General features: G+C 36.2%; 1 protein-coding gene across 1 annotated transcript; it reads right to left on the bottom strand.

Annotated features, from left to right (window-relative positions):
* Window positions 1-6,103: 6,103 nt before the first annotated feature.
* Window positions 6,104-7,141, bottom strand: LOC127669321 (olfactory receptor 14J1-like). The gene has a single exon (XM_052163144.1). The coding sequence runs from the start codon at window positions 7,139-7,141 to the stop codon at window positions 6,104-6,106; it is 1,038 nt and encodes a 345-aa protein (XP_052019104.1).
* Between the last annotated feature and the right edge of the window lie 3,508 nt (window positions 7,142-10,649).

Genomic DNA, 10,649 nt, shown 5'->3' with positions numbered 1-10,649 from the left:
GCTTTTTCTATTACTGTTGTTTTCCATTGCTAAAGAATAAGTCCAGCTGTACTACCACGCTATATCTCTACGGGTATTTCTATTGGTATTTCTATACTGATAAATGAACCAAGTATGTGATCTTCACTGTCATTCCAGACCTCCATTTCCAATTTTCCAATCTCATTTCCATTGTGCAGGAGTCAGCTTAAGAGACCTGTCTGTCCTCTTTCCTTCCCCTGTGGACTCCACGGACACTTGGGGCAGACCCAGTTTTCCCCCACTCCAGTGGATTTTTCACCCCCACTCTCCTAGCCTATCCACATTCATTTTTATCACCTCATAACACCTGGAAAAACATTCTCTCTGGCAATCCAAAGTGTCCCCACCTGGCAGGGACACAAAAAACTCTGTATCAGGCAACCCACAGCTATCACATGCTCCTAAGATACAGTGAAGGCAACAGGATCCAAGGAGTGGAAAACACACTCTACCAAAACAAGATAAGATATAAACACCTAGAATCACAATCACCACAAATCTAGTTTCTTAGATAACAGAATGAAAACATGATCAAACAGACAGCACCACATTTTCTCACTAGAACCCAGGAACCCTACCACCACAGGTCCTGAGCAATGGAATATAATTAAATCATAATAAAGGCAATTTACAGGACACCCACAGTCAAGATCAACTTAAATGGAGAAAAACTCGAAGAAATTTCACTAAAAAGACAAAACTGATCAATCTTTCCAGATATTTTCAATATAGTATTGGCAGTGTTATCAAGAACAGTAAGACAATTATAGGAGACTAAGGGGAGAAAATAGTAAGGGAAGATGTCCCTGGTCCTGGAAAGGCTTGATGCAGCAGTGTAGGGGAATACCAGGACAGGTAAAGCAGGAGGGGGTTGATTGGGGAACAGGAGTAGGGGACAGGGCTTATGGGACTTTTGGGAAAGTGGGCACCAGGAAAGGGGAAATCATTTAAAATGTAAATAAAGAATATATCAAATAAAAAGAAGAAGAAAAAAGAATGGAAGAAGTCAAAGTTTCTTTATTTTCAGATGATATAATGGCATATACAAGTGATCCTAAAAGTTTCACCAAGGAGCTCTTACAGCTGATAAACCTTTTCCACAAAGAAGCAAGGAACAAAACTATCACATAAAGACAGTAGTCTATATAAAAAAGAAAAATGCAATAAGACAAAATATAATATAATATCATTATGATATCCTCTCTCCGAATGCTTCCAAGTTCCATCTTACTTTGCCTACAATCCACTTCCACAATTTTCTCTCATTGGAACATACTGCCAGACATCTAAATAATAATAATAAAATATAAAATAAAATAAAACCAAAAAAATTAGAACAGGACAGATACACACGCATTCTCTCTCTCTCTCTCTCTCTCTCTCTCTCTCTCTCTCTCTCTCTCTCTCTCTCCCTCCCTCCCTCCCTCCCTCCCTCCCTCCCTCCCTCTCTCTCTCACTCTCTCTCTCTCACGCACACACAGGCACACACACACACAGACACACACACACACACACACACACACACACACACACACACACACAGTAAAGCAGAGAAATACAGCCAAGGAAAAATCATGTGAAATGCAAGTAAATGCAGGCATACACAGGTTCACTCACAGCACCCATGGATTCCACAAAAAAAATCAAAATCAGAAGCCATAATACATATAAAAAGGTCCTGTAAGATTAAGAAAAATGCCCTGACAAAATATGAGATATACAACCTCCAAAGATGACATTGTGGGCTTTTTTTTTCTCTTTTACAATAAATATGTTCACTTTACATTCTGATCATGGTCCCCCTACCTCATTTCTTTCCAGTCCCATGCTCCAACTCCCTTCCTTATTCCATCCTCCCACTTTCTTTAGAAAAGTGGAAGCCTCCTATGATAAGCACTTTAGCATACCAGCTTAACTCAGGATTAAGTGCATCCTTTTCCATTGAGGCCAGACAAGGCAACCCAGCTAGGGGAATGAAATCCAAAGACATCCAACAGAATCTGAGACAGAGATAGCACCAGCTCCAGTTGTTATGGGACTGCTATGAAGATCAATCTACACATGTGTAGGGGGGCTACGTCCAGTCTATGGATGTTCTTTGGTTGGTGGTAGAGACTCTTTGATCCTCAATAGGCCCAGGCTCTATAGATCTTCTTGAGGTGACCATGACTCTTCTGGGACACTCAATCCTTTTCCTGAGTCTTCCACAAGACTCCCTCAGACCTACCAAATGTTTTGCTATAGTTTACATCAGTTTCCATCAGCTGCTGCTTGAAGTTTCTCAGATGACAGTTATGCTAGGCTCCTACCTGCAAGCATAGCTGATTATCATTAAGTGTCAATGGGCTTGTTTGTTTGATATTTTTTGGTTGTTTTTGTTATTGATTTTGTTTTTAGAGTGAGACTCTGCTGGGGAAAACGAATTTACATTTGCATTTTTATTTCTGGGTTAGGGATAGGAACTGTGTCTACCTCTCTTCTCAGTGCTGGGACCCCCATATGGTGCACCTGTGCAGGCCCTGTGCATCCTACCACAGTCTCTGGGTGTTCGCAAGTGCTTTAGTACTCCTGTATTTAGAAGGTCTCATTTCCTTAGTGCCCTCATCCTCTCTGGCTCTTATACTCTTTCATCCCCTCTAACTCTTACCTTATTTTTGTCTCCTCTTTTGAAGGATTCTTTGAGCTCTGATGGAGAGAATTGATAAGAGATTCCCCATTTAGGAGTGAGTGCTTCTACGGTTTTCATTCTCTGTATACTGTCCAGTTGTGAATCTCTGTCTTTGTTCCCATTGCATGTGGAAGCTTCTCTGAAGATGCTGAGCAAGGCACTAGTCCTCAAATTCTGCAGAATGCTCCAAGAATAATCTTATTGCTATATCCCCTTTGCAGTACTGAGTTTTTATCTATATCACTAGTGCATCAAGGTTCGGGTTCTTGGGCATCCAACGGTGTCAGGGATGGGTTCCATCTTGTCCAATGTTTGGTTACTCTCACAACTTATGTGCCACCATTTTATTAATGTATCTTACATATATTGCACTATTGTAGATAGAAAGGCTTGTGTCTGGGTTACCATTTACCTAACTTCTCTGGAAACTCTTCAGTGTACTTTTTAGTACCACAAACATCAAAACCATTAAATTAACCCGTTCCTGTTACTGGAAGACCCATTAGGGGTTGAGAGATAAATTCTGTCTCCACTGTTGTCAGTTTTATTGGTTGCCTTCATATATGTATATATTTCAGGAAGCTTGTACTGTATTAAGTTTCCATCCCACCCCTCAGATGATGCAGAGGTTTATCTGTACTTTCTTGCATTTCCTGACTCAACTTCCTTTTCTCTTTTTCTGTGTGTTTGATATGCTTGTCGTAGTTCTTACCATATATACCCATAACTATGTATTGTGTTTTCCATTCTTAGGTAGATACAACTCTTATTTGCTTACTCTATACCTAACTTCTATGGCTATGAAGACTGTAGCTAGATTATCAATGACTTAACCGGTAGCATCCAAATACAAGTGAATATATACCATACCAAATTTATTTCTTCCTCTTGTGTTTGATACTCTTGTCCCAGTGCCTGCCATATACATCTATAACTATCTATTGTATTTTCCATTCTTAGGTAGATAAACTCCCTAGTCCCTAACTGTATATGCCTAACTTCTATGCCTATGTAGACTGTAGCTGGAATATCAATGATTTAACAGGTAGCATCTAAATACAAGTGAATATATAGCATACCAAACTTATATTTGGGGGGTCTGGATTACATTACTCAGAATGATTTTTCCTAAATATTTTCATTTTACTGACTGAGAAATATTCTATTGTGTAAATGTACCGCATTGTCTTCATCCATTCATCCACTGACAATTATCAAGGCCATTTCAAATTTCTAGGTGTTATGAATAGAGTTTCAGTGAACATGTGTGTGCAACAATCTCTGTAGTAGGATTAAATTCCTCTGTGTATGCCCATGAGTTGTATAGTGGGATCCTGAGAAATATCTAGTTCCAACTTCCCAAGGAACACCCACAGTGATTTTTGTAGTAGCTGTAAATTTTTACTCCTATAAAGGGGATGGATATCAATCCTAGCCGGCATGAGATTTCAGGTCTGTTCCCTGTGCATATTTTGCCTTTGAATATATCCTACTTAGGCACAGCAACAGATTAACAACTAATGATGAAACAGTAAATTACATGGAATTAAGTTATAAGTACCACATGCTTGTATTTGTAGACACTGTTAAAGAAAATAAAGTGTACTGGAAACAAGTATATCAGAAATGCTATAATGGGTACAATAATAAGATTGCCAGATGATTGACGTAAAAGTACTTTATATGTTACTGATATTCAATTTAATCTTTGGTCAGTATGCATAATTTCATCTCTCACAAAAGGGTACAGTCTAAGTCTTGTGATATTTATGTAAGAAAAAGTACTGTGCACACTAATTCTCCTGAGCTCAGACTGTCATAAAAGGATCCTGCCCAAGTGTTTGCCCAAGGCAGTGTTTGTGCATGTTCATGTTCTCTGAAGGATAACCACTCAAAAGCAAAGCTTCAAGTAGGAAAAAATTAAGAAGAGAGGTATCCTCAAAGCAATCAATGAATAACACAAAAAACATACAATTAGAAATTATAAGGCAACTTTTACAACCAAGAAGGCAAGATACAGAATGCATAGGGAAAGAGGAAAAGAGCAGCTGCAGAGAGAGCAGAAGGCACAGGCAGACTTCTCCTTACCATGGGACAGAACAGGTCCTTTCTTAATAGCAATGCAGATTTAGTCTTATGAAAGTGTACATATCCTTCTTACAGACTTGTATTTAATTCATTTGTAAGTAAAATGGTAGAAGCTTTGTCCTCTCTATGCAATAATATGCTCATTTTTCATCCAGAATGAGTGAGTTATTTCTGCATTGATGCTTTGTCTTTTGCTCCAAATGCATATGTAAGTATGTGTCTGTTAAGAATGTAATTATGAGAATGAATGTAAGCTGGGCCTAGAATGTAGATTTAAGAAATTTGTATGCATGAATCTGTATATGAATTTATGTGCATTTAATTCATATTTGCTTGTGTAAAAGTTCTTTTCCTTCTGAAAGAGTGATTCTTTTCACCTGGTTCAATAGAAGTTTAACTGTTCCAAACTTCCCTCTAGCCTGACAAGCAAGAGGTATTTGGATACAAGGGAAAAGGCTCTAGCAATTAATTCATTACTTAATCCCCACTGTTAGGCTACAGGCATTAATCACCTAAGCCAGTAGCTTTTAACTCTCAGAAAGAGCTAAAAAGTTTTTAAGACTTTTTAGAAGCTATCAAAAAACATTGAGCATAGTTAGTGAGCTAGAACATCTGGAGACCATCAGTCTTTAAAGCTACACTTGAGTCTGTCTCTGTATCTCCTTTCAATACACTACAGCCTGGGAGGTTCCTGGCATACTTTGACTCAATAAATCTATTCTTTAAATTTATAAAGAATAAACTTGAATTGTTATTATTCTTTATAATAATATTGAAGATATTTATAAATGCAAGAGGCAATATATATAGTTAAATTTTAATATGAATTGAAAACTACTTTAGGAAAAGTACAACTGTAATATCATGCATGTTTACCTAGTGATATCATATACATTTATACCAATATCTATATTGATAGTTAAAATGAGTTTAAAATAAAAATTCCAAAATAAATGGTTGACTTAAAAATTATTAGTTGGTGAGTGAAAATGGGGTTAAGAGTATTACTTTCATTCTTTTTATTATTGTAATATTGTCTCTTTAAAGCATTATGAAATATACTGAGAATGTCAGTGTGTGTTTGTGTGTGTTTCTGTGTGGATGCATTAGCAGGTAAGTAGTGAATCTATTACAAGGCTTTTAATATCTTTATTAATTTGAAGAAAGAACAGATTTTGTATTAAAATGCAAAGAAATAAGACATTGTACTTCCTTAAGGATGAGTGTTATATAATGTAGTTTATCTATAGAAAAAAAAAAACCCAAACATCGTCCTTCATTAACATTACAGTTTAAAGAAATCCTATCCTTTATATAAACGAACAGTCAGTAGCAACAAGGCAAAATGATTCTAACAGTGAATTTTGTACTCAAGAGTAACTTCCCTACAACACTCTTTATGGTCTCATTTCTCAGACTATAAATAACAGGGTTGATTGTTGGAGGTAGTACTGTGTAAAAGATAGATAATAAGGACTCCAAAGCAGTTGGAGAGTCTGAGGTTGGGTTTAGATATGCAAAGGTTCCTGTAGAAAGAAACAATGAAACAACAAAAAGATGTGGCAGGCAAGTAAAGAAGACCTTAGACCTGCTTTCAGCAGAGGGCATCCTGAGAACTGTGGAAAGTATGTGGACATAGGAGATGACAATCCCAATAAAGCAGACAAAGGCCATTACAGACAAAAAGTTGACCACTCCCATTGTTGCAAGTTGATCATTAGAGCAGGAGAGCTTGAGCAACTGGGAGACATCACAGAATAATTGGTGAATTATTTTGGCCCTACAGAATCTGATAACGGATATGGTTGCTATATACAGGATTCCTAGAATGCCAGTGCTTAGCCATACTCCTGTCACAGCCCATGTACACTTTTTGGGACACATGATGACCTCATAGTGGAGTGGAAGCCAAACAGCCACATAACAATCATATGACATCACTGTGAGAATGGCCATCTCACCCCAGGCAAAAGCTTCAAAGAAAAAAATCTGCAGCATGCACTGTCCATATGAAATATAGCCACTTCCTGCCAGTAAACTGTCAACATACTGGAGAACTGTGACAGAGAGGGATGAGAGGTCCAGAATGGAAAGGTGCTTCAGAAAGTAATACATTGGAGAGTGGAGCTGTGGATGCAGTGATGTGATGGTGATAATTATGAAGTTACCTGCTGAGCCGAATAGGTATGTCACCAAGAAGAACAAAGCATGCAAGATCTGCAGGTCATGGTTGTCAGAGAAACCCAGGAGGAGAAATCTGTTCATTGTGGTTATATTTTCCATAATTATTTTGGTTACAGAAGTTGTCTTAGGAGCTGGAGAATAGAATAATATATTAAATGCAGTAGAAAGACCCTTAGGCATTATTTATTAAAATTTATTTTAATAATTGCTGTATGTACTATATTATATTCTATCTAGATCTATTATCTCTGTATTTATCTATCATCTATCTATACTGTACTTGTTGATAAACATAAGTGAGAGCTCATTTTTCTCATCTCCATAGATCTCACACTATCCATTCATAAAGCAGTAGTTACAGGTACATGTACATGTGGTCCATCACTGGTTCTCTCAAGGAATGTGGTTGTGTTTGCTCCATGAAAAAGCACTGTCCCATGCCCACAGTTGAAACCCATTGATTTTCTTTAAGTCATCAATAAACACACAGTGATAGACTATGGATGAGAAGTTTTTGAACATAGAATTAAATACCATTGTGGCAAATGAAATGGGCATTTATAAGAAATATACCAGAAATTAAAATATGTTTGGGTGTCCACTAGAAACAGCTATTCTCTCTTAGTGAACAAAACTGTTACTGCAAGAGGTTATTGGTCATATCAAGTGTAAAAATGATAGTTTTACTGCTCTTAAATTACCATGTGGGTATTATTGAAATCAAGAACAAAAACACTTGTACAAGGCTAATATTCACATCCCACTCTCAATTTGCATACCCTACTTCATTTTAAGGAGTGTTTTAGAGCTCAAATTGTTTCCCTTTGAATTCTGTTTTTATTTCACTCCAGCCTGTACTACTAACCTCAGGTGTAGCCATCAAACAGTTATTAGCAATTATCATAAGCAAAGACAATTGCAAAGACAGATGGTGATTTGAGGTAGTTTAAGATGTGGAAGAAAATGGCCAGTATCCAATAAAAGACTGTAAATTTAAAGTCATTTATGTTTCAGATAGAAGTTGTGTTTTAGTTCATTGTCATTTGTTTTGATATTTGAGGGATTAAAAATAATCCATCATTCTTCCCTTGCAAGATGAATGTTGGTGTTTGATGACAGATGAGAATTTAATGGTGTGTCAGCTTCCCGCATGTTTTTTTTTTTTTCCACTAGTGAGTTTTGTGCAATGAATGAAAATATGCTCTGTTGGTCTTTTGAAGTTTTAGTGCTGTGAAATATCATCAGATACATTTTTTATATACCTAAAAATTGTGTGCTTACAAATGTAATTACAGAATAAAATTTGAGGTCATCCTTTTCAGTCTTGAGGCATTTTACATTAAGTGACATCTCTCTTGTGACAGAACAAACTCACTCCACCTCCCTCACACCTCTTTTGTAAGAATGAACTTGATCCAAATAATCCCAAACATACATTCAATTATTTGATAGGACATTGTAATTTGATTGTAATTAAAGTGGTCCTAGAGCCAATCATGACATGATAATTTAAACCACTGTGATCTCCATGGGAAGATCCTCCATCTATAGGGGGAAAAATCACTGTTAAATAAACTAAATAACTTTTGTATCATCTGGTACAACTTTTGTGTTTGAAAGTCTTTTGTCTCATATTCTATGTATCTCAGTAATAACTTGAATCTTTCTAGAATATCCTCTTACTGTTTGATTTCTTCAACACCTCATATACACAAAAGAAATCAGAACAAATCTCCCTTATGTTTCTCACAGTTTTCATCTTTTCGGATTCTTTGCTTTGATAGCGTCTTTCTTTGAGGTTGGTCAAATGATAAACATATTTATAATTATTGTTCATAATTCATTTTACATTGGTTCACTTAAATTAACATTTTAATCTGACAAACACAACTGGTTCATTTAATATTAATCTTTTAATCTGTTATGTGAATCCAGCACTAAGAGCTAAGAAATCTGAGTAATGCTGATCATTCCTACATATGAGACAGGAGGCATGTTTGACTCCTTCCTAAAACAGGACTCCCTTGATTTATACAGGTAGTTTTATCAGCTTGGAGCTAAATATGTTAATGGTAAAATTTTAAGGGTTAGTAACTTAAATAGCAATATTGATGTTAAGTTGTAAAAATGTACACATCTCAAAACAGACACAGGTACAGAGTAACAATCACTTTGAGCTTGTCTACCTTGTGCTGTTTCTGTTTTTGACATCTGAGAGCTTTAAAGAAGTGGTTTAACTGTTTACAGAAATGTCACATATGCAGAAATGTAACATGTTAACTTTTCTCATTCACTAGTCTTCTCACATGATCTCTTATTATGTTTACATGAATTTTAGAAACCTGTTTATTTTCAGTAAGGCGTCCTTGCTTCCTTGTTATAACGATAATCTTGATTTTCCAAACTATTGCAAGGTTGTGATAGAATTTCCATAAAATATTTGTTTTCTCATCCAAATTGGCCAAACTTACTCCAGGATGTCTTGTGTGTGTAGCTCTTCAAGCTGATCTGCAGTTTCTGACAGTTCTTGTTTGCAATTGCAAATTTTTAAACCTTATTATATCCCTAGAGAACAATTGTGGTGAGCTGTCTTCTTGAGGAGATGGGGTGGACTTAGAGGTGTACTTTCCTTTGAAATGGAAGTTTGGACTTAGACAAAGCTAGTTCATTTACTTTGACTCCATGTCACCTGGGACATAGAGTCACTAAAATTTCCAAACAGCTGTTGAAGAATTTTGTGAGCTTGAAGTTTGGTTGTCCCAGATCAGTTCTTTTTAGTCCTTATTAGACCTGTGTATCTTCCAGAGATCTGATTACAGATCAGAATCCTGGGCACCACACTGTGTTTCTAATTTAGTCATTTGAGAAGGGGCAGCTGCTAGTCTGAGTACCATAGATAAAGGGCTACTATGTAGCAAAACTATGCATTTCTGACAGGCCAAAATAATACACAATTTATAGTAGAAAAATAATGTAAGAATTTATACACTTGTCCGTCATTGTTTATTATAATAGTTAATATCAAATGATTTATAATTTATCAGTTAGACTAATGGTGGAAATATATATACAGAAATATTTCTTCTACATGAAATTTTGTGTTTGTGTTAAGGAATCACCAGATACAGATGAATATTGAGTATAACCAGGGCACTGGTGCTGCTATAGAAAAATTGGTTCACTCCATAAAAATCACTTTATTTTTCACAGAAAATGAAGCATTCATCTGTTTTGCTCCCAAAAACAATCCTCATGATTTCTTGAAAGTTATTGGGAGAAATGCAATTATAGGGTTTTGCAAAACCTTACTGCATATTTGATGGGTTGCATTGTGTAGAGCTTTGCCTAGTTTGAAGCATCAGTTAGTTGTAGATGGGTGATACCCAAATCCTTTCCTGAAAAAAATGGAGTTGAAGAACAAAATGGATTATGGTATTGCTTTCTATTACAAATTTTCCATTTCTCTACTACCAAGCTCTATCTCTACAACTATCAATATTTAAATTTCATTTACTTGTTTTATGTGTAATATGCAGATGTTTTGTCAGCATGTATGTATAGCTGTGCTCTATATCTGTGCTTGACATCCATGGAGCCCAGAAAGTGTATCAGATATCCTGGAACTAGAGTTTTAGATACTTGGGAGACATCATGTGGATGATGGAAATCCAAATTGATTCTTCTGGCA

Source organism: Apodemus sylvaticus, chromosome 19, assembly GCF_947179515.1.
Source record: "Apodemus sylvaticus chromosome 19, mApoSyl1.1, whole genome shotgun sequence".
Taxonomy (NCBI): Eukaryota; Metazoa; Chordata; class Mammalia; order Rodentia; family Muridae; genus Apodemus; species Apodemus sylvaticus.
Note: the sequence above shows the minus strand (reverse complement) of the source record. Positions and strands in the feature narration are given on the sequence as shown.

Coding starts and splice junctions, on each gene's coding strand:
- LOC127669321 (XM_052163144.1), bottom strand. CDS start 7,141: ATGCCTAAGGGTCTTTCTACTGCATTTAATATATTATTCTATTCTCCA.